This window comes from Manacus vitellinus, unplaced genomic scaffold (assembly GCF_001715985.3).
Source record: "Manacus vitellinus isolate BGI_N305 unplaced genomic scaffold, ASM171598v3 scaffold_18_pilon, whole genome shotgun sequence".
NCBI lineage: Eukaryota > Metazoa > Chordata > Aves > Passeriformes > Pipridae > Manacus > Manacus vitellinus.
In genome coordinates, this window is record NW_021939324.1 from 8510919 (window position 1) to 8536879 (window position 25961).

The 25961-nt window shown below is 40.6% G+C and overlaps 1 protein-coding gene across 1 annotated transcript in view; it reads left to right on the forward strand.

Moving 5' to 3' along the window:
* The window catches only part of MAP1B (microtubule associated protein 1B), a 71173-nt gene extending 52768 nt beyond the window's left edge, over positions 1 to 18405 (forward strand). Inside the window, 4 exon segments of the mRNA XM_018070333.2 lie at positions 922 to 1062; positions 7169 to 13694; positions 15828 to 16066; positions 16638 to 18405. Of these exon segments, the coding sequence (XP_017925822.2) occupies positions 922 to 1062; positions 7169 to 13694; positions 15828 to 16066; positions 16638 to 16793 (7062 nt within the window). The 3' untranslated portion in view covers positions 16794 to 18405.
* The last annotated feature ends 7556 nt before the right edge of the window (positions 18406 to 25961 follow it).

Here is a 25961-nt window from a genome sequence, read left to right on the forward strand (position 1 = left end):
CCTTCCTGGCTCAGCCTCCCAGGCATTAGCAGGAGTTTTTGTATTGCTGAACAATCAATACAAAAAAATTGAAAGAATGTCTTGCAAGGAGAGATGAGGTGATTGTGTTATCTCCAAGGAGATGGAGCTTGGATGCAACATCATGTGGATTTGTCCCAGATGGACTCTGCTCATTTGCTCATTTAGTTTAGTGGGCGGATAGCCTTGTTCTAGAATCACTATTCATTTAATAATTTAATTTAATTTAATTAGTTTAATTCCTCCTTAACAGAGGAATTAGTGCACTTGAAATTCGTACCTGACCATAGGCTGAATTGATTTTTCAGTTTTCCGTAAATACTTTTGAAGTATTTGCACAATATTTATTCAACAGTACAGAATCTTACATAGGCTTTATTTAGTTCTGTTCTTCAGTTCAGTTCAGCCAATAGAAGTATACTGAATATATGGATTTCTCTTAGCATGCAAGTAAATCTCCCTCTGGGGGTAGTAAGCAAGAATGATTAGTAGCTGTAGTAGGGTCAAGTAAAGTAACAAGCATCTGCTTTTAAATAGTTTACCAAGTTTGTCCTGATACAATACTATTGAAGTATACCAATAGTTATACTATTAATATGTTTGTTCATTGAAAAAATTATTTTTTCAATCAAAATGTATTCTATTCTGCTCCTTGCTCTTTTTTACATGTCATTAGTTTGGTTTATTCTTCAGACCTTCTTTTTAATTGCATCTAGTCCTTCCCTTTTTCCCTTTTCCACCTTTCTCATTGTCTTTGGTAAACAACACTATACTTGATAGTGTTTTGACAGTCCTGCTCCAGACAACGGTTTCAAATTAGGAGAAATAAACTGTATGCTCTCAGTGGAATGCAGAAACACGTAGTAAATCCCATTATTGATGTATTTCTCTCCTTCACTCTAGGTGCGTTTAATGATCACAGATGCTGCGAGGCACAAGCTCCTTGTTCTCACTGGACAGTGCTTTGAAAACACGGGAGAACTTATTCTTCAGTCAGGGTCCTTCTCCTTCCAGAACTTCATTGAGATCTTCACAGATCAAGAGGTTAGTTTGGAAAAGTGTCTTCCATACGTTGCTGTGTGATGGCAGAGGTTTCTAGAATACTAAAAATGGCTCTCTGATAGAGTTAGCTTAGGCAGCCATGGTACTGCTGGTCTTTACACTTAATTATAGGCTTCAAAACATTTATTTATTTTATTTTAGATTTCATGTAAATTGCTTAACAAAAGCATTAAATTTTGATTTGGGGAATTAAATTACAAGAGGAAATCAAGGAAGTTTTGATAATCGAAGGAGAGAGTGCTGTGTTTAAAGTATACAGGTTATTCTTCTGAGGTGCACGTACAAAGCAGTCAAATTGAACTCGACATCAGGTTCTTACGTGGTGGCAGCTAAATAATAGGTGGCATTAATAAGACAGAGCGTGGCTGTCAGAATAGTTGTATTTTTGGTACCATCTACCTGCTTAACTTCTTTATATTAGTGTTTAAAATTTGGCCAGTAAATCTGTACAACCTTTGGTTTTTACATACCACAAAAATAAGCATGAGCTATACCAGTATTTAATGCCATTTGTTTCACAACTTGTTATTTTGCTGTCTTTCTTAATGTACTGTGTCTGAAAGCTCCCATAGGGCAGGAATCCATAGTAAACAAGCTGTCACACTTAATTTGGCTGCTGTGTAAAGTATATATTTAAATAAACTGGATGGCTCAATCCCTAGGGATTTAGTTTCCAATATTAATTAGTTGCATGTCAGTGGACTGAGATTTGAAAGTTTAGCAGTGAGAAAGCAAAGTTTGCATGGCCTTATTGTATCCATGTGATCTATTCACAGAGCCTCTTTGTTCAGCATATGTTTGTAGGTTAGGGAGAGAACTGGTTTCCTGCTCTCTGAAATATGCATGACACCTAATACTCACTGGCACTTCTCAGAGTTACTTTTCTCTGAAATTACAAACCCAAGCTCCTTACATCTCTAGCTAGCGACACAAAATTACTATATGACTACATAGGTTGGAACTCAATGATCTCAGTCAGAGGTCTTTTCCAACCTGGTTGATTCTGTGATTCTGTGATAAATGCAAAACTAGGGGCAAATACCACCATTACTATTAGGAAACAAAACTGTTGGTTGGGAAGCAGAGTTGGGGGGTTGGCTATCAGTTACAGTTGCTGAGGGATTGCCACAGCAGTGAGTGTGCAGGGCATACTCCCATGGGCTATGACTAAGGCTCATTTGGCTCGTCCCTGCAGCTGGCAGTGTGCTCACCAGCCAGCTGGCAGGGCTCTTGGCAAGCACCGGCTTCCAGCCTATTGTTTCTGAAGCCTCAGGGTCTCGCTGTTTCTACACTTTGTAACAAAACCAAAGAAAGATCACGCTTGCCATACTGCAGTTCATGTGTGTGACATTTTTAAAAAACTGGGGGAAAAAAAGATCATAAAAAAGATCTAGAAAAAAGTGATAAGTGGTTTTCTAAGTGGCGATGAGATGAAAGAATTCATGTGCAATCCTGATCCTGGTGGGCTTGCCAGTGCAAGGTTCACAGTTGGACTCAATGATCTTAAGGGTCTTTTGCAATCTAAACAATTATATGATTCTATAAGCATGTAAGGTTTGATGAGTACTGCATAGAGTTGGTGTTTCTGGCCTCTGCCCATTTCCACTTCACTGGGCCAAATCTGAGCTATGGTCAAGGAATGTGTTTACAAATAAGTAAATACCCTTTGGGAGATACTCATATAAAGTCTAACCAGAAATCCATCTCTAACATGTAGAGGTCCCTTCATGCAATGTCTAAAAGTAGGATTTTCAATTTCTCCCATGCTGAAAGATTGAAAATGTCATAGTCCCCTGCTTCTTCAACACCAGCACCTTTGTGGTTCAGGGTAGGAAACAATATTGTGTTTTCTCTGAACAGCCAACTTGCTGTTTGTCTTCACCAGGACTTTTAAAACTTAAGGATTCCTCAACAGATGTCTCTCAATGTTCACAAAGACAGTCAGGTTCACAGGCACATTTATTTGCTCCCAGATTGACTTTGAATTTGGAGGGGAGAAGGAGCAGTTCCATCTCCATGTTGTCAAATGAGTGGAACTGTTGATGTCCCTGGTGTCACTATCTGAAATGCAAACCCATTGAGACCTTTTCTGGGGCATTTCTGAACTTGCTGTTCCTAACAGTTTTGGTCTATGTCTGGAATAATCTTTCTTCAGCTTTTCATTGGCCTGGACTACCAGTGGCTTAACACTGTCTGCATTATGCATGCCAACTTTTAGGAGCAAAAGTCAGAATTTAGAAGTATGGAGCATAAATCCAGATATGGTGTAATGTAAATGGGAGAGGATTAACCCCAGACTTTGGTGCAGTATATTCATTGGCGCAATATATTCATTATCCCACTATATTACCATATGATTTTTTATCTAGGCAGAAAATTAGCTCTGTATGAGAAACAGTCTTTACTCAAGTTATCTCCTTATGTATGCAACAGACTTGGATTTATTCATTCAGAGGAAGTGATTTTTTACTACATTTAACTCTCCCTAATAATGTGTTTTCAACCCTGATCAGGGACATCTCATTGAGATCCTAAATCCATTTCAGAGTTGTGGTCTGTGCCGCCCCTCTTTTCTTATTTCTCCAGTAGACAACAGCAATGCTTATCCTATTGTCCTTATCTTTCAGCCTTTTCAGCCTTTTCTCCATTTATTTGGTTTGGTTTTGTGGTTTTTTTTCACTTGCTCCCTTTCAGATAGGGCCATGTCTGATATATGGGTGAGATTAATTTATACTCCTGTCAAATGGTTTCTATACTCAACAAAGGATGACAAAGGAAGGTAGAAAATATTTATTTTCAGCTTTATTTATCTATTGGTTGGACTTTAAAAAAAAACCCAAAACAACAAACAGCCACTGTATCTTTGTTGAGTCCTATTTTCGGTAAATGCTGAAAATAAGTTATGTAACACCAAGAAAGGAAGTGAGACCTACACGCAGAGAGGCCCAAAGAGATCTAATGCAATCAAACATCTTTAATCTGTTATATATTAATTTCTGCTGTTGATACAGCTCGTGGTCCAAAAATTCCCAATTATTCAGCTGATGAAAACTGTTCTTACAGCTTGAACTGATACTGCATAGCCTCTGCAAAGAAGGCTATGGTATTCTCCATGATGATGTGCTGGCATGTTTTCCACTGACATTTTATATCTGAATTACTTCTTTAAAGAAGTTTGGTGCTCTCTCAGCCACTTCTCAAAGGACTTCTGCTCCCGACCCTTCACCAGCCTTGTTGACCTCTGGACACACTGCAGCATCTCCAATGTCTTGCTTGGAGTGAATGGCCCAAAAACTTGTAGCTGTTTCCATCTCTGAAGTAATAACTTATTTCTTAATCACGGAATCACAAAATAGTTAGAGTTGGAAGAGACCTCTGGAGATCATCCAGTCCAACCCCCCTGCCAAGGCAGTGTCACCTACAGCAGGTAACACAGGAATGCCGCCAGGTGGGTTTTTAGTATCTCCGGAGAGGTAGACTATGTGACCTCCCTGGACAGCCTGTTAGAGTCCTCTGCCACCCTCCATGAAAGTTCTTCCTTATATTGAGGTGGACCTTGTTGTGTTTCAGCTTATGGCCATTGCTCCTCATCCTACTGCTGGGTGCCACTGAAAAGGGTCTGGCACCATCCTATTGGCACTGTCTTTGAAATATTTATGTGCATTGGTGAGATCCCCTCTCAGTCTTCTCTGGACTAAACAAGCCCAGCTCCCACAGTCTCTCCTCATAAGAGAGGTGCTCCAGACATCTGATCATTTTTGTGGCCCTCCACTGGACCCTCTCCAGTAGCTCCTTGTCTTTCATGAACTGCGGAGACCAGAATTGAACACAGTATTCCAGATGTAGCCTCGCTAGGGCCTGGAAGAGGGGGAAGACTACCTCCCTCGACCTGTTGGCCATGCTCTTCCCAATGCAACCCAGGATAACAATTAGCCCTTCTGGCCACAGGGGCACACTGCTGGCTCATACTCAATTTATCATCCCCCAAGACTTCCAAGTCCTTCTCTGCAGAGCTGCTTTCCAGCAGTTGGCCCCAGCCTGTCCTGGTACTTGGAGTTATTCCTGCCCAGGTGCAGGACCCTAAACTTGCCTTTGTTGCCTGCCCAGGTCCCACTGAATGGCAGCACAGCCTTCAGGTCTATCAGCCACTCCCCCCAGATTCGTATCATCGTCTTGCCGAGAGTACATTCTATCACTTTATCTAGGTCATTGATAAGCAAGTTGAATAAGACTGGACCCAGCATTGATTCCTGGGGAGTGCCACTGACTACAGGCCTCCAGCTGGATTCTACTCCACTGATCCTGAGCCTCTGAACTCTGCCATTCAGTCAGTTCTTGATCCACTTCACTGTCCATTCATCTAAACCACATCTCCTGAGCTTACCCTATGGGAGACAGTGTGAAAAGCCTTGCTGAAGTCGAGGTAGGCAACATTGCACTGCTCTCCCCTCATCAACCCATCCTTCCATACCATCACAGAGGGCTATCAGATTGGTCAAGCATGACTTTCCTCTTGGTGAATCCATGGTAATGACTCTTGATGACCTTCTTTTCTTCTACCTGATTGGTGATGACCTCCACAATGATCTGTTCCATCACCTTTCCAGGGATAGAAGTGAGGCTGACTGGCTGGTAGTTTTCTTCTTGCCCTTTTTAAAGATAAGAGTAGCATTGACTTTCCTCCAGTCATCAGGCACCTCTCCTGTCTCCATGATTTTTCAAAGATGATGGAGTGTAGCTTAGCAACGTCTACCAGCTCCCTCAGCACCCATGGGGGCATTCCATCAGAGCCCATGGATTTATGGGTGTTAAGTCTGTCTAGCTGATCTCTAAACCAACCCTCTACGACCAAGGGAAGGTCTTCCTTTTTCCAGCCTTCTTCTCTTACATCCAAGATCTGAAATTCCTGAGGGCCAGCCTCAGCAGTAAAGACTGAGGCAAAAAAGGCATTTGCTAGTTCCACCTTCTCTGTGTCTTCCATGACCAGGACACTCATCTGATTCAGCAGTGGCCCCACATTTTCCCTAATCTTCCTTTTGCTGCTGATGTACTTGTAGAAGCACTTCTTGTTGTCCTTGATATCCCTTGCCAAACTCAATTCCAAGTGGTCCTTGGCCTTCCTCGTTACATCCCTTCTTACTTTGACAATGTTCCTCTAGTCCTCCCACGTGGCTTGTCCCTTTTTCCACATCTCATGAATTTCTTTCTTCCATTTGAGATTTGCTAGAAGCTCCTTGTTTATCCATGCTGGTCTCTTGCCTCCTTTGCTTAATTTCTTGCTCATGGGTATACACTGGTCTTGAGCTTGAAGGAAGTGATGCTTGAATATTGACCGGCTCTCTTGGTCTTCTAGAGCCCTAAACTGTGGGATTCCTCTAAGTAGATCTTGGAAGAGGTCAAAGTTCAGGATTCTAGTCCTGCTTACTTCTTTGCTTCCTCCACACAGGATCCTGAGTTCCACTATCATTGTCACTGTGCTGAAAAACTCTTCTGCAGCCAGTCTTGATAAATCTGGGAGCAGTACTGGCTTTTAAGGAGCCAGCCTGCAGTAATGATGGTGCAGTGCAGTATATCCCATGAGAAAAGGACAAAGGATGGCAGCTGTCCCTAGGAGGATGCTGGCCTCCTCCATGATGCAGTTACTTTCTGGCTGTTAAGAGGTTTTGCTTTGTTCTTTAGATATTTTGCTGGCTCTTCTGGTTGAACTGGGGCATCAGGCAGACTCATGAGTCAATGGTAGAGATGTAATGGCAGTGCAGGCTGCCTTAGCCTCATAATCCTCATACCCTCTCAATATAAAAGTTTGTACCATCCTTCTATATGGAGGGAGGAATGAGGAAACCTTAGGTGCTTTTGTTCTTTGGGCAATAGTGACCAGGACAAGGTCCTCCTTTGTGTTTTAAAAAGTACGGCAGTGAACTAATTGTAGTAACAGGTTACTTTGGCTTCTGGGATGGGTACTCACCACTGCAGAAGTAAATGAAAAAGGTATTATCTAACTGATCAGGAAATATTATGTTCTGACGTTATTGTAATTAAAAAAGTGAATTTGTGTGCATCTTCTTGTGTTTTTGTTTTATAACCCTAGATTGGTGAATTATTGAGCACCACACACCCTGCCAACAAAGCCAGCCTAACTCTTTTCTGCCCTGAGGAAGGGGACTGGAAGAATTCCAACCTTGACAGACACAACCTTCAAGACTTTATAAACATTAAACTCAACTCGGCTTCTATATTGCCTGAAATGGAAGGACTCTCTGAATTCACAGAGTATCTGTCAGAATCAGTAGAAGTGCCATCACCTTTTGACATTTTGGAACCTCCAACCTCAGGCGGTTTCTTGAAACTCTCCAAACCCTGCTGTTATATTTTCCCAGGGGGAAGAGGGGACTCTGCATTGTTTGCAGTGAATGGATTCAACATGCTTATCAATGGAGGATCTGAAAGAAAGTCTTGCTTCTGGAAACTTATCCGGCACTTGGACAGAGTAGATTCCATTCTGCTCACTCACATCGGAGATGACAATCTGCCAGGAATCAATAGCATGCTTCAGCGAAAGATAGCTGAACTAGAAGAAGAACAGTCCCAAGGGTCTACTACCAACAGTGACTGGATGAAAAATCTGATCTCACCTGATTTAGGAGTTGTATTTCTTAATGTACCTGAGAATCTGAAAAACCTGGATCCTAATTTTAGAGTCAAAAGGAGTGTAGAAGAAGCTTGTTTTACTCTCCAGTATTTAAACAAGTTGTCTATGAAACCAGAACCTCTTTTCAGAAACACAGGAAATACCATTGACCCCATAATTTTATTTCAGAAAATGGGAGTTGGCAAGCTTGAGATGTATGTGCTCAATCCTGTCAAAAGTAGCAAAGAGATGCAATATTTTATGCAGCAGTGGAGTGGTACTAACAAAGATAAAGCTGAATTCCTGCTACCGAATGGCCAAGAACTAGACATTCCATTGTCCTATTTCACCTCTGTCTCATCCCTGATTGTGTGGCATCCAGCTAATCCTGCAGAAAAAATAATCCGAGTTCTGTTTCCTGGAAACAGCACCCAATATAATATTCTAGAAGGACTAGAAAAACTCAAACACTTAGACTTCCTTAAACAACCAATGGTTACACAGAAAGACCTAACTGGGAACATTGCTAGTCCAGCTGTGAAACAAGCGAAGTTGAAACAACGAACAGACAGCAAGGAGAGTCTCAAGCCTGCTGCAAAGACACCACCAAATAAGCCTGTGAGAAAGGAATCTAAAGAGGAAACACCAGAGCCTGTGAAGCCTAGTCTGGCTTCAGAAAAGCCTCAGAAGATGGAAAGCAAAGAAAAAGTTCCAGTTAAAAAAGAAAAACAAGCAAAAGTAGAGACCAAACCAATAGTGGTGGAAAAAGACATAGTAAGTAAAGAAGAACAATTAGTAAAATCCGAAACTCCTGAAAAACAAAGTACAGATGTAAAACCAAAAGTGTCGAAGGAGAAGACAGTGAAAAAGGAAGGCAAAGCAAAACCTGAAGAAAAGAAAGAGGAAAAAGAAAAACTAAAGAAAGAGGTTTCTAAAAGAGAGGAGAAAACACCCATCAAAAAAGAGGAGAAACCAAGAAAAGAGGACATCAAGAAAGAAGTTAAAAAAGAGGTGAAAAAGGAAGAGAAGAAGGAAACTAAGAAGGAAATAAAGAAAGAAGCCTCACAAAAAGAAACTAAAAAAGAAGCTAAAAAAGAAGAGAAGAAGGAAATTAAGAAGGAAGACAAGGAAGCCAAAAAGGATGTAAAAAAGATTCCTAAAGAAACAAAGAAGACAGCTGCTTCTTCAAATGAAGCTAAAAAGCCAGCAGCAAAACCTAAACCACAAAAGAAGGAGGAACCTGCTAAAAAAGAAGTAATACCTGCTGGAAAACCAAAGGAAAAAGGAAAAGTTAAAACTGTGAAGAAGGACCTCAAAGTCAGTGGAACACAAGCTGCCCTTGCAGCAGTTGGAGCCACAACTGTAGCAGCTGCAGAAATTACAGCTGGTGGAAAGGAGCTTGAAGCAGAGAGATCCCTTATGTCTTCACCAGAGGACTTAACAAAGGACTTTGAGGAATTAAAAGCTGAAGAAGTAGAAACAACAAAAGAAACAAAAGTTCAAGTTGCACTTATAAAGGATGAACTGAAACTCAATGGCACAGTACAAAAAGAAAAATTGGATAATGAAGGACCTGCAGAGTCCTCTGATGAAGGCATAACTACCACAGAGGCTGAGGGTGAGTGTGAACAGACGCCTGAAGAATTGGAACCTGTGGGAAAGCACAGCGTTGATGACAATGAAAAGTTTGAAGATGAGGGGACTGGCTTGGAAGAATCATCTGAAGCAGGAGATTATGAAGAAAAGGCAGAGACAGAAGAAGCTGAAGAACGAGATGAAAATGAAGAAGAAAAGACCCATCTGGATGCCACAAAACTGTACATGCAAGAAGCAAGAAAACTTGCAGGTGGCTCAGAAAAAATGATGACTGAAGTAGATGCTAACATTAAAGATGACAAGTATATTGAAAAGGCAGATTACGAGGCGTCCGATGAACGGGCTGAAGAAGACAGGGAAGAAGCAATAGAAAAGGCAGAAACTGAAGAGACTGAAGAAGATGAGGAAGACAAAGCAGAAGACATCAGAGATGAAGAGGAAACTGAAAAAATAGAAGCCGAAGAAGATTATGTGATGGCTGTGGTAGACAAAGCTGCAGAATCGGGTGAAGCTGAAGATAAATATGGCTTACTCATAATTACACCAACTAAACGCTCAGAGTCTCAGTCTCCAGTAATTGAACCAGCCTCTTCTATCCATGATGAGACACTACCTGGTGGTTCAGAAAGTGAAGCCACTGTTTCTGATGAAGAAAATAGAGAAGATCAACCTGAGGAATTCACTGCTACTTCAGGTTACACACAGTCTACCATTGAAATATCCAGTGAACCAACTCCAATGGATGAAATGTCGACACCCCGAGATGTCATGAGTGATGAAACTAACAATGAGGAAAGTGAGTCACCCTCTCAGGAGTATGTGAACATTACCAAGTATGAGACATCACTGTTCTCTCAAGGGTTTGGCAGACCTAAACTTTCTCCACTTCCAGATGCTTTTAATGGATTATCTGAAGGATCCAAAACAGAGGCCACAGAAGGTAAGGATTATAATGCCTCAGCTTCCACCATCTCACCACCTTCTTCATTAGAGGAAGACAAATTCTGCAAATCTGCGTTCCAAGATGTATACCGGCAAAAAGAAAGTGAAATCCATGGCACTGCCAAATTAGACGTCAAAGAACCCTATCAAGAAGATGTTGATGGAAATCGTAGTTCAGCCAAGAGTCCAGCTGCCAGTTTGTCCCCTCCATCACCTGTTGCCAAAACACCACTGGGTGAACGTAGTGTGAACTTTTCACTTACTCCAAACGAGATCAAGGTCCCTTCTGAGTCAGTCCCTGTTGCTAGACTGCCTGATGTACACCAAGAAATTGCTGAGGAGCACTGTGCAAGCCCTGAAGATAAAACATTAGAAGTAGCATCTCCCTCACAGTCTGCTGCTGGTAGTGCTGGCCACACACCTTATTATCAGTCTCCCACTGATGAAAAGTCCAGTCAGCTTCCCTCTGAAACCAGTGAAAAGTCAACAGAAGCACCTGTTAGCTTTGAGTTCAGTGAAGTCAAAGATGAGTCTGCAAAATGCAGAATAAGCCCTATGGATGAGCCTGTGCCAGACTCAGAATCTCCTATTGAAAAGGTTCTCTCGCCTCTACGGAGTCCACCACTGATAGGTTCAGAGACCACTTATGATACATTTTTGAGTGCTGATTTAAAGTCTCCCACCAGAGATTATGGAAGTCCTTCTGAGGGGAAACCTGAAAAAGAAAAATCCCCTGTTCAGATGAGCCCAGCTTCAGAAGCCAGCTCTGTGGGCCTTTTCCAGGAGAGGCAAGATGAAAAAAGCATGGAGTTTATGGTAATTAGGGAAAGCTTCAGCCTGGAAAGGAAAATGGAGGATACAGAACCCAGCAGCTCTCAGTCTTCACTGATCTTGCATGAGCGGAAGTTAGCAGATGATCTCTCACCGACTCAAGTAGATAGCAGTCAATTTGGCTCTTTAAAAGAAGATACCAAAATGTCAATTTCTGAGGGCACTGTTTCTGACAAGTCTGCAACTCCTGTTGATGAGGTTGTCGCAGAAGACACCTATTCCCATATAGAAGGAGTAGCTTCTGTCTCTACAGCATCTGTTGCCACTAGTTCATTTCCAGAACCAACTACTGATGATGTATCTCCTTCTTTGCATGCTGAGGTTGGTTCTCCCCACTCTACTGAAGTTGATGATTCCCTTTCAGTGTCAGTTGTACAAACACCAACAACTTTTCAGGAAACAGAAATGTCTCCATCTAAAGAAGAGTGCCCAAGGCCCATGTCTATTTCTCCACCAGATTTCTCACCTAAAACTGCAAAATCAAGAACACCAGTGCATGATCACAGATCTCCTGAGCAGTCAGCTATGTCAGTAGCATATGGTCAGGAGTCCCCTGAGCAGTCTTTAGCAATGGACTTTACTAGGCAGTCTCCAGAATATCCTGCTGTAGGTGCTAGTATACACCATATATCTGAAAATGGACCAACAGAAGTAGATTATAGCCCTTCAGATATACAGGAGCCTCCTTTTGCACGGAAAATTTCACCCACGGAGCAGTCATCTTACTCTCAAGAGAAAGATATTTCAGAAATAATTTCAGTTTCTCAAATTGAAGCTTCATCCTCAACTTCATCAGCTCATACACCTTCCCAGGTAGCTTCACCACTGCCAGAGGAAACTTTTTCAGGTGCTCTTCCACACAGAGATATGTCACTATATTCTTCTTTTACCTCAGAAAAGGTGCAGAGCCTAGGCGAAAAGCTGTCACCAAAATCTGACCTATCTCCATTAACTCCAAGGGAATCTTCTCCTCTGTATTCTCCTACTTTTCCAGATTCACCTCCTGCAATCAAAGAAGCGGCATCAGCTGGTCACACACATTTGTTGTCACAGCAAGTGTCCTCTGTCAAAGCCTTTGGTTATCAGGAATCCCTAACAAAGCACAGTCCAGAACCTTTACTCAGCCCAGAGAAAGAAGATTCAGAGAAAAGCAGGAGGTCACTCGAAGAACTTAGTTATTCATATGAGGCCAGAGAGAAAACTACTGGGTCACCAGAGAATATTAGCTATTCTTATGAGGCAGTTGGAAAATCTACTAAATCACCTCAAGCCATGGATTATTCCTATGAGACAACCAGAAAAACTGCTAGGTCACCTGAAACCACAGATTATTCCTATGAGATAACCAGGAACACTACTAGGTCACCTGAGGGTACAGATTATTCCTATGAGATAATTGGAAAAAATATGAGGTCATCTGAGGTCACAGATTATTCTTATCAGATAACAGGGAAAACTACCAGGTCACCAGGGGCCCCAGATTATTCCTATGAGACAACTGGGAAAACCACCAAGTCACCTGAGACCACAGATTATTCCTATGAGATAACTGGGAAAGCTACCAGATCACCTGAGACTATGGATTACTCCTATGAGACAACAAGGAAAACCTCTAAGTCACCAGAAGCCATTGGCTACTGCTATGAGACAACTGGGAGAACCACCAGGTCATCAGAGGCCATGGCTTACTCCTATGAGACAACTGGGAAGGCCTCCAGTTCACCTGAAGTCACAGATTACTCATTTGAGACAACTGGGAGAGCCACCAGGTCACCCGAAGCTACTAGCTATTCCTATGACACAAGTGCACCTTTCACTCCAAGTAAATCGTTAGCAGAATCCCGTCAAGATGTTGACTTATGCCTTGTGTCCTCTTGCGAGTATAAACATCCAAAAACTGAACTTTCACCCTCATTTATCAACCCAAACCCCCTTGAGTGGTTTGCAAATGAAGAACAGTCTCAAGATCAAGAGAAGCCTCTAACTCAGTCTGGGGGAGCTCAGCCGCCTTCTGGGGGAAAGCAGCAAGGGCGGCAGTGTGATGAAACCCCTCCCACATCTGTGAGCGAGTCTGCCCCATCTCAGACTGATTCAGATGTTCCACCAGAGACTGAGGAATGTCCTTCCATCACTGCAGATGCTAACATTGACTCAGAAGATGAGTCAGAAACCATTCCAACGGACAAGACAATTACGTACAAACACATTGACCCACCACCTGTCCCAATGCAGGATCGCAGCCCTTCCCCTCGGCACCCTGATGTTACCATGGTTGATCCAGAAGCTCTGCCAGTTGATCAGAATTTGGGTAAACCTTTGAAGAAAGACCTCAAAGAAAAGACAAAGACAAAAAAGCAGGGTACAAAGGCCAAGTCATCTTCTCCTGTTAAAAAAAGTGATGGTAAATCAAAACAAGTGGCTTCACCAAAGCCAGCTATAAAAGAATCTTTAGACAAAATTTCCAGAACAGCTTCTCCAAAAAAGAAGGAATCTGTGGAGAAGGCAACCAAAAATATCTCTAATCCAGAGGTAAAGTCTCGAGTGGAAGAGAAAGATAAGGACACCAAGAATGCAGCAAATACAACAACATCCAAGTCAGCAAAGACTGCAACCACAGGTAAAGACAAATAGCATTTCCCTAGTGTTACAATTTTCTTAGTTGTGGCAGTGAAGTTAGTTTAGCTTTTTATCAGCTGAGAATGTGGTTTGTAGCAAATCCTCCAGAAAGTTCCGGTTTTAAGTGTAAATCCAGCATGTAAAGACCACATTTAAATGCATGGAATTCACTACTTTTACTGTTGTAATCTGAGAAAATTGATGTGTCAGTTTGCCCAGAGAGTACATAAAATAGAAAGAATTTAATACTATCTGTCTAAATGGTTAATCACCTAATAGTATTAAAAGTACCACTGCTGTAGGTGAAGTGAAATCAGTAGCAAAGTGAACTCCTTTATTCATTGTGGGAAATAGGTAGGCACAATTCTCTTTAACATAAATTAATGCAGTTCAGTAGTGTGGGAGACAAAGTCATGATCAGTCTTTGGATGCTCTCATTACTACGCTGGATTGATTTTAAAAGAAGCATTTAAAAAAATTATAACATTAGTGAAAGCATTTTCGGTGAACTAAGCATGTACATCACATAATCGGATTAAAGTCTTACACCATCGGTGATGATTAAACATACATAAAGTTAATGTCATTTTGAACAACTGTTGTATATTCTAAGTAGCAATAAAATATGACTTAGATATCTGAAGGAGGCATTGTGCTAATCTGTTGTTTCCGGCAGACCTTGGTAGGGAGTGTTGGAGCATACTTTGATTTTGCTGCTGTGAGGACTGATGTTCTGTCAAAAGCTTTTTTACAAGGAACAGATCTGGGATTCTGTACAAACAAAGCAGCATTCAGCTGTCTTCCCTGTTTTTAGTAGTGCACTGTTCCTTTCTTACACCATCATTTGCATATCTCTGTTAGTAGATACATTTCAAAGCAGCAATATAGTTTTTCATGGTGTGCATTTCTCCATGACTTTAGCTCCACCTGAGTCTTCTTCCTTAAGGCATACTTCTCAGCTATATGCCGGAATAAAACAGGGCTCTATTGGTAATGACATTTAAGTGTAAAGTGTAACTAATAACTTATTCAGTGTTGGTATGAACAACTCAAAAAGAAATATCACAGATTTTTTTTTCATCAGAGATGATAAAATATTTTTTAAAAAAACCCCAATGGTAAAACTCTCTAATTCAGGAAATCTTATATCATTTGAGGTATTGCCCTTTAATGAATGGCAGGATACGCTAGACAACTGGACTTCACTGGCCTTACATTGTGTCACCCTAAATTGAGTGTATTGCTCAGATAATTGTTTACCAAGCTTCATCAGCATGAGGAGGCTAATAGACTGTGAATAGTGATCATCTGGATAAAATTACTGGTTGAATCCCAATTTTCAGTTCACACCATGATCTAGTTTGTGGCAAAAGACAGGGGGTTTTGTGTATTATCTTCAATGTGTTTAAACGTTGTATTTCCTTTTTGCTGAAGCTCTTCTTAGAACAAGTACTATATATATTATGTGCAAAAGCAAAGACATGGTTCCTCCTACTTTTTGTGATAAGTGGCTGATTTGGGTGTACAAATTAGGATACAGCAGGCAAACAAGCACTTGACTCTGTTCCCCGAATTGCTTTACAAATGTCTCTGTCCTTCCAAGTTCCTCCTTGACCCTCTTTCTGCTCATGTTACAGGTGCTTTCTAAAGCACCTGTAAGGCAGCCTGAGCATATCAATAGCTACCATGTCTTGCTGTCTACCTCAAATTTCAGGCCTGCTTCAAATCTGCATGGCTCCCTGTAAGACCCTTTATAGTCCTTTTGTAATCCTGTGTGCGTGAGAGTTTCAAAAAGCTGCACTTCTTCACCTGGAAAATAATACCACCATTTATTGAATGGTAATTCAGTAATCACAGACCTGCATAGTAATTATTGGATAATAGTAGTATTTTACTGTGTAAGGTTCAGCTGAGTTTTTGTTTGTGGTAGTGATTTTTTTGTTGTATTATATAGTTCCAGTTATTCAGGTTTTTCTCCTCTTACAGTCACAATTGGTGTATAACAAAAGTGGAACATGCCGTTGTAGGTATGAGGGTAATGCCATAACCGGACACATTCACCTCAGTAATTATAACAGTAATTAATAAGTGCATGTTTTTAACCAGCCTGTGATAAATACTTCTGTTTCCAAAGGACCTGGGAATACTAAGGTGACAAAATCTTCAGCAGTGCCTCCAGGACCTCCAGTGTATTTGGATCTGGTATACATTCCCAACCATAGCAATAGCAAGAATGTTGACGTTGAGTTTTTCAAGAGGGTGCGGTCATCCTACTATGTGGTGAGCGGGAACGATTCTGCAGCCGAGGAGCCAAGCAGGGCTGTTCTGGACTCCCTGCTGGAGGGCAAGGCACAGTGGGAGAGTAACATGCAGGTAGGCTCTTCACTCATATCTCTGCCTGGAAATTTAACCTTGTCTGGGAAACAGCTATGAGAAGCTAGAGCACCTCTGAGGAGTGGCTGGCAGCTGCCAGGGAATGCAGTCCCTGGGCTGGGCACCTTGTTTCACTGATGATAAGAGAGGATGCATGAGTGAAACACAGGGCTGAACTGCACTCAGCTGCTCCCACATTTCTGGCCCTTCAGACCTGTTCCTGGTGAATAAAACAGTTGAGAGCTGGCCTAAAGGGCCAGTTGGTTGTTTCATCTTTTTACTGTACCATAGATGTGATCCATGTTTGGAAACATTGCGTTTTGTAAGTAGGGAAGAAAAGCATATGTTGCACACTTTATACAGTTATTACATGCATTTGGAAACTTCATATGCCTTCCATCACGATGAATGAGGAAATAAAATATTTGTCCATTATCTAAAGAGTATCAGTGCAAAGACCCACTCTTTCCAAAAGGGAAACATGCTTGTTGGCTCTGGCTTCTTACAAAGACATTTTGCTTATCAACCGTTTCTGTTGTCCATTCATCAGAACTTCTGTTTTGTGTTGCAGGTGACATTAATCCCAACGCATGACTCAGAAGTGATGAGGGAATGGTACCAAGAGACCCATGAGAAACAGCAGGACCTCAACATCATGGTTTTGGCAAGCAGCAGCACTGTTGTTATGCAAGATGAATCTTTTCCTGCATGCAAGATCGAATTGTAAGAACAAAACCGTGCATCACAAGATTAAACTTTACTTCCAGAAATTCTTCAATTTGAAAACACCTTTTCTAAAAATTCAACTCATCTATTTCAACTGCTGAACTATATACCTGCCAAATGCTATACTGTGTCAGAGTGATGCAAATCACTAATATTTTTCAGTCTTTGTTGATTGCTAAGGGAAATAACAGTCTTCCCATTGTAGAGTACAAATTACTGCAAAAATACAGTTCCAGTTGCATCTCTGCTGAACATTTGGAAACCATGCACTAGCAACCCCAACTGACTTCTGCCAGGTAGAGGCATTTGCCCTCTAAAGAAACACAAAGAGAGAGAGGGGTAGGAGGAGAATGTAGTAAATAATTAGGTCTGCATTAGTCTCATGGCAATAGATGTATTGCTTACTGCAGTCTGCTTATATTCTTACATGAGAAGAAAGTTTTAAATTTGTATTAATCTGAGCTATCACTATGGGGATCCTTTTTTTAAAGAATTAAGTTAGCTCAAAAATAAAAAGAAATGGAACGTAGCTAGGAAGGGATGTACAGCCTAATCACTCATCAGCAGTTTTCCACTTTAATTTGAACTCTGCATACTGACATACCATAACAATCATAGGCCAAATATGCATGTAGTCTGCACCCTATCCAGAAATCTAGAACCTTTTTTTTCAACATGCAGAATTTTGGTCTAAGGCATGCTTCCAGTGAAAGCCCACTCACTCTAGCCAGAACTGACCAGTCCACATGCTTGAACACCCATGTCCACTGTCAATTAACTGAAGCAAAATACCAAAGCAGTCGGGAATACATACAGTAGACAATTTGCCTTAGAAAGTGACTTGAATGTACAAAGAAACTTGATGCACTTATTTTTTAATGCTGAGACAGCGTATTTATAAAACATCTGTGTAGGATCATAGTTACACCAGTAAAGAAGTATGAATGTGCATGTGTGGTGTTAGGAACCTATCTGACTGGTCAAACGGTTTGGTGCTATGAATTACGTATGTTAATTATGTGAACACTTCATTGATGCACTTGCACAGCTCAACAAGGCAAGATGAGCATTTTTTTTCAAAGTTTCTTTCGTACTGTGGAAGCAAGATTGAAGTGGTGTCCAGTATCAGAGTTACAAAACTTAGTGAAACATTCAGAATGATGAAAAAGGTTACCTGCGAACCTGTACAGTATTCAACCTTCCTTTGTCTTACCTTATTTTATTTGTTTAATTTAAGAGTGAACATGGGAACAAATGTACAGAAACCTTTTTTTTTAGTGCTGCATGAAGTTTTAATACATGATTTTTTAACAAACATTTTCATTTGCAGGTAAATGCAAAGAAAAATTTTTCAGGTGAAGGCAACTTTTTTAGTAGTTTTGTAAGATAAATGAATAATGTTGTTTAAGATTCTAGTGAGAATGGATATTGAGGTACAATTTATTGAAAACAGTCAACTGCCAGTACCTTTTGGGTGGGAGGGGAGTGGAAGGACACCCTGGTTATAAGGTTACTCTATTGATGATGAGAGAAAATGGGATTTGAGGAGTTGATTGCCCAATACTTACAAGGGTGTAACCTACATTCTCAACCCTCACAAGATCTTGAAAAAAGATAGAAGAAGCAATAAGCTAAAATAAGTCCCTTCCCTTCCTTTCCTCTTTCCCTTCCTTTCCTCTTTTCCTTCCTTTCCTCTTTTCTCTTTTCCTCTTTCCTCTTTCCTCCTTCCTTTATTCTTTCCTTTCTTCTTTCCTTTCCTACTCTTTTCTCTTTCCTTTCCCTCCTTTCTTTATTCTTTCCTATCCTCCTCTTTCCTTCTCTCATTTCCTCTTCTTTTACTCTTCTTCTTCCTTTCTTCTTCCTTTCTCTTCCTTTCCCTCCTTTTTCCTTTACTTTTATTTTACTCTTCCTTTCCTTTCCTCCTTCATATCTCCCTTCCTTCTCTGGACTGCTTGCAGAGGAACAGCACCACTGCTCTGTGATTTAAGACAGTTTGGATTTTTTAGTCTCAGAAATTTTATCCCAACTAAAAAGTTGTTGCATTGCAGAAGATCTGCAAATCTGATTTTGAAGAAGGTGTAAAGGCCTCCAGCATGGACCTATGTGCTGGTCTGTATGATTCACCGTTGTGGCTGAAACTAAGTTTCACAATGTAGTGAACTATGACCTCATTTTATTTTCTTTACTTATAATTTATTTCAGTTTTACAGGGTTAGGATATTTTTGTTGAATAGGTGTATGTTTGCACTCCTAATTTTATGAGGTTTTTTTAATATTGCTTTAGGGTCTTCTAAATATGGGCTCCTGATGCCCATTTAATGCTGTGAATTCCTGTTTGTCAGTTGTTGGGGTTTTGATTTATTTTTGTCTACTCTTTTTTTAAGTCTCTCTAGCAATGTTGTTTTATTTATTGCTATACCTTTTAAGTAGTTAAACTCAGAATGACTATGGCACAAAAGGCAGATGGAAATGTATTGTGAAAACATGCATGTTTGCTGAGCTCATATCATTCACTTCAAACTGCTTTTATAATATATAGTCTACGAAGATACAGGAAAAATGTTTGGCAGAATAAGTTACACTATTTCTACAATTCTTTCTGATTTGTCTACTTTATTATATAGGTCAGAATTCAGACTTTTTGAGTGGGTGGGAACAGATTTTCTGATTTTCTGACAATACCTGAAATAGTTTGTATCACTGCTTTTGTTTTAAGTACATCAGTGGTCTTGTGACTAATCTCACTTACACCACTTACTCCTGTGAATTAGGAGCAATTTCACTACTGTCAGGGAAGTTACAGTCATCTGGTCCTACTGTAAATTAAATTGGAATCAAGCCTTAAATATCCCTGAGCAAGTTTATGATGGCTGAAGCATTTGTTTTACTTCTGAAATAATAGCGATAATTAGACAGTTACAGATTACCTTAATGTGTACATTTGCTTTTTTTTGCTGCTACAAGAATATTAAAACCCTGGTCTGGCTATTTTGAGGTATTGTAATGCCTGTTCCATCCATTCCCTTCCAAATGGCAATGGCACCTAGGTTCAACACAGCGATGAGCTCCTCCATTAGCTCCTCTTGCCCTTAATGTCTTTCCTGCCTGTCGAACTAATCTACCTGTGCTAATCCTAGTACTACACAACTAGTTTAGTGTAACAGTCATCAAAATGTACTGTGTACATTAACGATGAGTGCTGTTGATCAGCATAGATTTCTAGGAGCATGGTTTATTATTGATTACTCTAATTGTAAAGATTCAATATCTGAGTGTAAAGGACACTCTGTTTCAATGATGGTATTACCCATAACAGCATTCCCAGTCATGATCTTTATGCTATTAATATTCTGCTTCATATAATTCAATGAAGAATTAACTTTGGGGATCCCTTCCCACTCCTGAACTTGGACAGGGCTTCTCTTGCATGCCTTTTCAAAGTCCTGTGGTGGGCCTGACTTCATTGACCTCTATTTTCACCCCATCTTTCATAGAAATCACTTTTGATTTTTTTTTTACTTACTTTACATACTGTGGTGAATGGAGATAACTGTGTATATGAATGTTGGGGTTTTTTTAATTGTCTATGATAGCTTATGCATTTTAGGAGAGTTCTGGTACTCTTTTACTAAGATTTAATAAATTTGTTAATTGAATTTTCAATCCCTCCCACCATAAGCAAATAAGCTCCAAAGAGCGCTTACTGTGCATTTGGGACATTTCTGTCATACGCTTCTCTTTGTTCATCTGTCGCCAGAGGTTCTTGCTCAGTAATGATGTTTTTGAGAGAAATAGTAATTTTGTTGGTCTGGATTTACTAGAAGCTGAAAAAAATATAATGTTTACACTTGAAAGAAACTGTAAGCTTTCATCTTTTCACTTAGTAATTGAAAAAACACTAAGAACATCTAGGGGTAAGCATTTCTTAGAATGCTTAATATTATTCACCTGGTTTAAAAATGTTTGCTATTTAAAATTAAAAAAAAAAAAGAAAAAAGTCTGTTTGTTGTGACTTTACAAAAAAAAAATCTAAAAAAATTTAAGTAATTAAATAAAACAATGGCGTAAAATATAGAAAGAAAAAATCTTGAAAGCGGCTTCTCTCTACTAGACTAGCTAGGAGCTCCAGGTGGCAGAGGCTGCCTCTTCAAGACTGGGCTGTAATCACAACTGTAAAAGATGAAGTCTGAAATATGCTTTCACGCATTTGCATGCAGCCATTATCTTCCAAACTATGGAAAGAAAGTCTTGTTGCTGGCTGAGAAGCACCTCACACACCTCCTCTCTCTTGTTCTGAATGGTGTTTGTGTCAGTCTGCAGCTGTGTATGGTATTATGTCTTATAATCCTGCATCACTTCTATTCTATCCAGTCATATCTAATGTAGAAAATTAGTTTCCAGTGAAAGTAATATGTAGTGCTTTTATGATATTTGTGTGCAATATCCCCTCTTCCATTGAGGATATTTGATGTAAAGGAAATAAACTCAGTTCCACAATAAAATACAAAAGTGGTAAAGTGGTGTTGACATGTTTCTTGTCTTTGTGTATGAATGTATTTTTAAGTTTTCCCTTTCCTTTAGTCCCTATCCTACTATACAGGATTTTTTTTTCTAAAGATCAATGACTATTTAAATATCAGATAAATCCCAATCTCTCTTTACAAATTGGAAAATAAATGTGGAAGATTACTTTTATCTCTTGTGGTGTAAAACATTACCATGAGGTACCACGATGTGGCTTCTTTCTGTTGTTCTCATTTCTGTATTCCTCAGCAGAATGAGAAAACTCATTTTTGGTAAGTACATGTTCAAGGAGCTGTGTCAGAGATGATACCCAATAAAATTACATTCAACTGAGCCCACCCTGGTTTGGAAAAGAGATCTTTTCTGAAGTTATAGCAGTTAAACAATAATGTGGAGCTTGTCTCCGGTAGATGAGGACCCTTCCCAATCGTCACTGCCCAGTCATCTCAGTGAGAGGGGATAGAGCTTTTGGGGAAACTGGGCCCTCAGTTTAGGAGGTTTTTTTCTATAAACATCAGACTTTCTCTACTGCTAAGATCAGGCTTTCAGCCTTTGTAGTTTTGCTTGCTGCTGTGATGCCTGCTGTGGTGACGTGCAGCAGTCAATGTTTTTTTCCCAGGGAGATGGTAATGATATAAAAGCAGATAAAGGCTGGGGCGGAAAGGTGCAAGGGGTTCTCACTCCCAGGAGGAGCAGAGGCCCTAGGGGATTTCCTTCACCTTGAGACAGCAGTCTCTTTTTGGGGGCCCTTAACCATCTCCAGTGTCCAAGGTTTCATTTGAAAACTTATGACACTAATAAGAAATACTGCACTTGGTTTTAATTGGGCTGAGCATGGTGAAGTAGAGGAAAATGATGACTAGGTGAGGTGAGTCAAGTGCTGCAAATCTTGCATCCTAAGTATAATTCTGCATATGTGTTCATGCAGGTTTTCTGAGCTGTTGTGGTAGAGTAGTCTGACACTACTTAAAATATAATGATTATGTAAAGGAGGCCAGGTTAGGCTTCAATCCCAATTATTTACCTGCAATTGCAGAGTGACGTTCTGGATTTGCACAGGTGGGATCACAAATTCAATCAGCTTATGAAGTGTTTTAGGTGGTATAGGAACATGATGGTCCCTCTAATCTTTTCAGTCTGTCTAAAAGGAAGGACCATTCTTGTGGCATCCTAGACCTGTGGACTGTTTTGCTAGAGTCCTGTGGATGGCAGGAAATTGTAGTGCTTCGTTGTTCACTGATAGGGCAAAAAAGAGATGTTGAGGGGTCTCTTGAGTAAGAGCTACAGTGACACAACTTAGATCCAGCTCATGCCCAGCACTGCTGCAAAGCTCCTTGGCTTTCTAAAGCATGTCTCTGAGCGCATGAGCGTTGCCCGTGTCCTTCACTCAACAGTTTTGGGCCACTGCCTACTGCTGTAGTCCGTATTCTCATTTACCAGAGACAAGACTAGTCACACTAGCATGCACTGTCCTCTGTTGTGCTGTCTGTGCCTTCTTCAGGTTCAGCCCCAAACTACCAGAGGCTGAGTAATGCTGAGTGGCCTCATCATTCCAGGGGATTTGCTTGTTTTAGACTATTATGTAGCATGATTTCCACCAGAAACGAAATCCAGAGGAGAAATCCAGAACTAAATCAGCAGGCACTATAGTCTGCACAAGCACTGTTCTCTGGTTCTCACAGATCCTTACCGCCCGATGTAGCTGCTTCTCTGCACTTCAACAGCTCCAGCATTACCAGACCCAGTGTGAATAGCTGGCAAGGTGGAGGTTGACTGTGCATCTGATGTCAGCTTCACTGCCAAAACACTGCCATGATTTACACATCATACTGCAGCTCAGCCCATCACACATGCTTGGGAATAAAACAGAAAAGAAAACTGAAATAGCTGAAACTTATGTCCTAATACAAATAAAGCTAAATACACATAACAATGCCTGTATGCGCTACAGTTTCATCCTCTATATCTGTTAAGGTCTGGAAATTAATTTTCACTGAGCTTTTACAAACATCATGTTATGTTCCCTCAGCTCACCTGTGTTACATTTTTAGTTTAAAGAGTCGAAGGTAAACTGAACCACTGAGCCACTTAAATACATAACATGAACCCCACTCCAGAGTGCAAGTCTGTATTTCCAGGAAGAGTTTACATTTTCCAAAGATGAAATTATAGCAGCAGTTACCATGTGTAAGGACCAGAACAGGCTTGAAATTTTTTTTTCCCAAATCCTTTAGGGGAGGAATTGCCAGAATTTGCAATAAACAAGATATATTGGAAGCTGAATTTTGTCCTGATAATCTAATGTGCTTGTTGATGGATCTCTAATGGTATTTCTGTGCCTGAGGCATCTGCAATTTAGAATGGGTTGAGTGGACTTGAGTTCATCAGAAAGGTTTAAGAGTAGCAACAGAGTTAATACTATGCAATTGCTAGCCAAGTTCAGTGACAACTTTGATTTCTGTGGGGACATGAGTAGGTGGGACAGTTTTCTAGCATGTTTATTATCTTAAGTAACTCTTGAATTAATGTTATGTCACTAATTCTTGACCTATACTTTGTTCTCCAGTTTTATTTTGAAATCTGTCCCAAGTTCATATTGTCAGCAGTACTTTCTGTTCTACAGTTGAAAAGCATTTTCCTCATCTCAACATTTTCTATTATTAAATATATAGATTTCTGGAAAGGTAAATTTAACTTTACTTTCCACAGATACTCAAATACATTTTGAATTCTGGTTTGTACATAAGCAGACCCAGGAAACCCAGCAAAGTCAGATGCTGTTCAGTGGACCATGTCTTTATCCCTCAAAGTCAATGATGCAATTCCCTTTTGTAACTATTGAATCCAGCTTCCTGAGGAGGCAGGGGAGGAGAGGACACTTGGTAACTTGTGCCCCAGGCTGTTTTCTGCCTGTCTCAGCAGCACAGTGATGACCACTCGGGTCAGAAACCATCTTATACCAGCAAACCTTCCTCTGAAGCTGTGGAACATCATCCTTCTGGTCCCACAGTTTTAGGGTGACCGAAGAGCCCTGGGATGGGCAGGAAAGCAGCTGGGACAGGCCACTGATGGAAGGAGCAGGTGCTTGAAGTGGGGGTTTGATACTAGCATTGTGTAAGACACAGCGTCTGACCAGGTCTGAAAGCATCTTGTAACCTTATCTTGGCAAGTGTTACCATAAATAGGGCCCATCTGCACAAGGCTTCTGGCAACATTTATTTGAGCTGCAAGAGAATAAATATGTAATTTTCCTCTTGTGAAAAATGGATAATGACCTTCAACGCTTCACTAGAAGTGTTCTGCCAGTAACACTTGTGGGAGGAAAAGTTACATATTTGCTTGCCTCATCAGCAGTGTGTTTGGTGTCTGCCATGGATTTGAATTGGGATGCTGCTTTTTTCAATTAAAAGGAAGCGCTTTAACCTTTGAAGTGCTACTTTTTCTTCTCCTAAGAACAGACAAATTCTTACCAGCATATCAAGCAGTCTTTGTATTTGTACTGGTTTCTGTTCCTTTTCTCTAGTATTGTTGAATGGTCTCTCCCACACTTGGGAAAACACAGGAGAGCTGTTAACACTGTCTGGCATGTGCAAGTCTGGCAATGCCACAGTCAGGTATTATTTGGGCTGCCTGTCACAGCTCAGTGATGTGCATACCAGTGTATTGCTTATAGTAATGGGAGATTTTCCCCTGCCTTTAGCTATACAGATACTAGGACAATGAGTAGGGAAATAATTTAAAAACTTGCATGAAGAAAGATGCGCTCCTATGATTTAGAAATATACTGACAAGGGAGAAATGGCAATAGCTTTAATCCAAATCACAGCTGTAGTCAAATGAAAACAGGATGTGAAAGAATGCTTCAGGGAGAGGTGATCCAAAAAAATGAGATAGTGTTACTACCAAGAAATATTTTGGTATGTCCCCTCCAGGAAATATTCAGCCAGTCTCACTCACATATAGAAAGGTCTAGGCAGCTGTCTGAAACAGTACAGCAAGAACCAGAAACATTTAAAAAACCTGAGAGTATTTTAGTGAGGAAGTGCTTATTGGGTTGTGAGCTTGCATCAAATTAAGTACTAGGGAGCAGGGCTGTATGAAATCAGAGCTTTTTGTGTTTGTAGATCACAAAACTATATTTTATATATGCATATATACACATCCACATTCTTCCCTTAGCATCAGAGCTCACATTTAAGCAGCAGCAGATCAAAAGCAGCTGTATGACTTCTCCATCCTCCCCCTTCTAAATGTGGACAGCTGCATCACAGCAGGTGATGGCTAACACAGCAGTGCACAAACAGCCACAGGCATCTGGACAGAAGGGCTTTTGACTACCTGGGGCCCAGTTTCAGAGTGTTTCAGCAAGCAGGTAAAAAATGGGTTGTGTGTGCAACGTGATTTATGCAAGGGGGCAAATAGTCAAATCTATATTAGTTTTCTTGGAGTGGGAAGGGGAAAAGCAGTTAAGTCAAGCCAAGTGCTGTTTATTTTTCCTGCTGCTGCATTTGGTACACAGCTACTATCCATGTCTTCCTTAGGAAGACAAGCACATGCCTGAACAGCACTGGTCACTAAATCAGCCTCTCTCACAATTTGTCTGTCTCATTGTCAACCCTACTTAAAGCCAGCAGGTAGGAGAGAG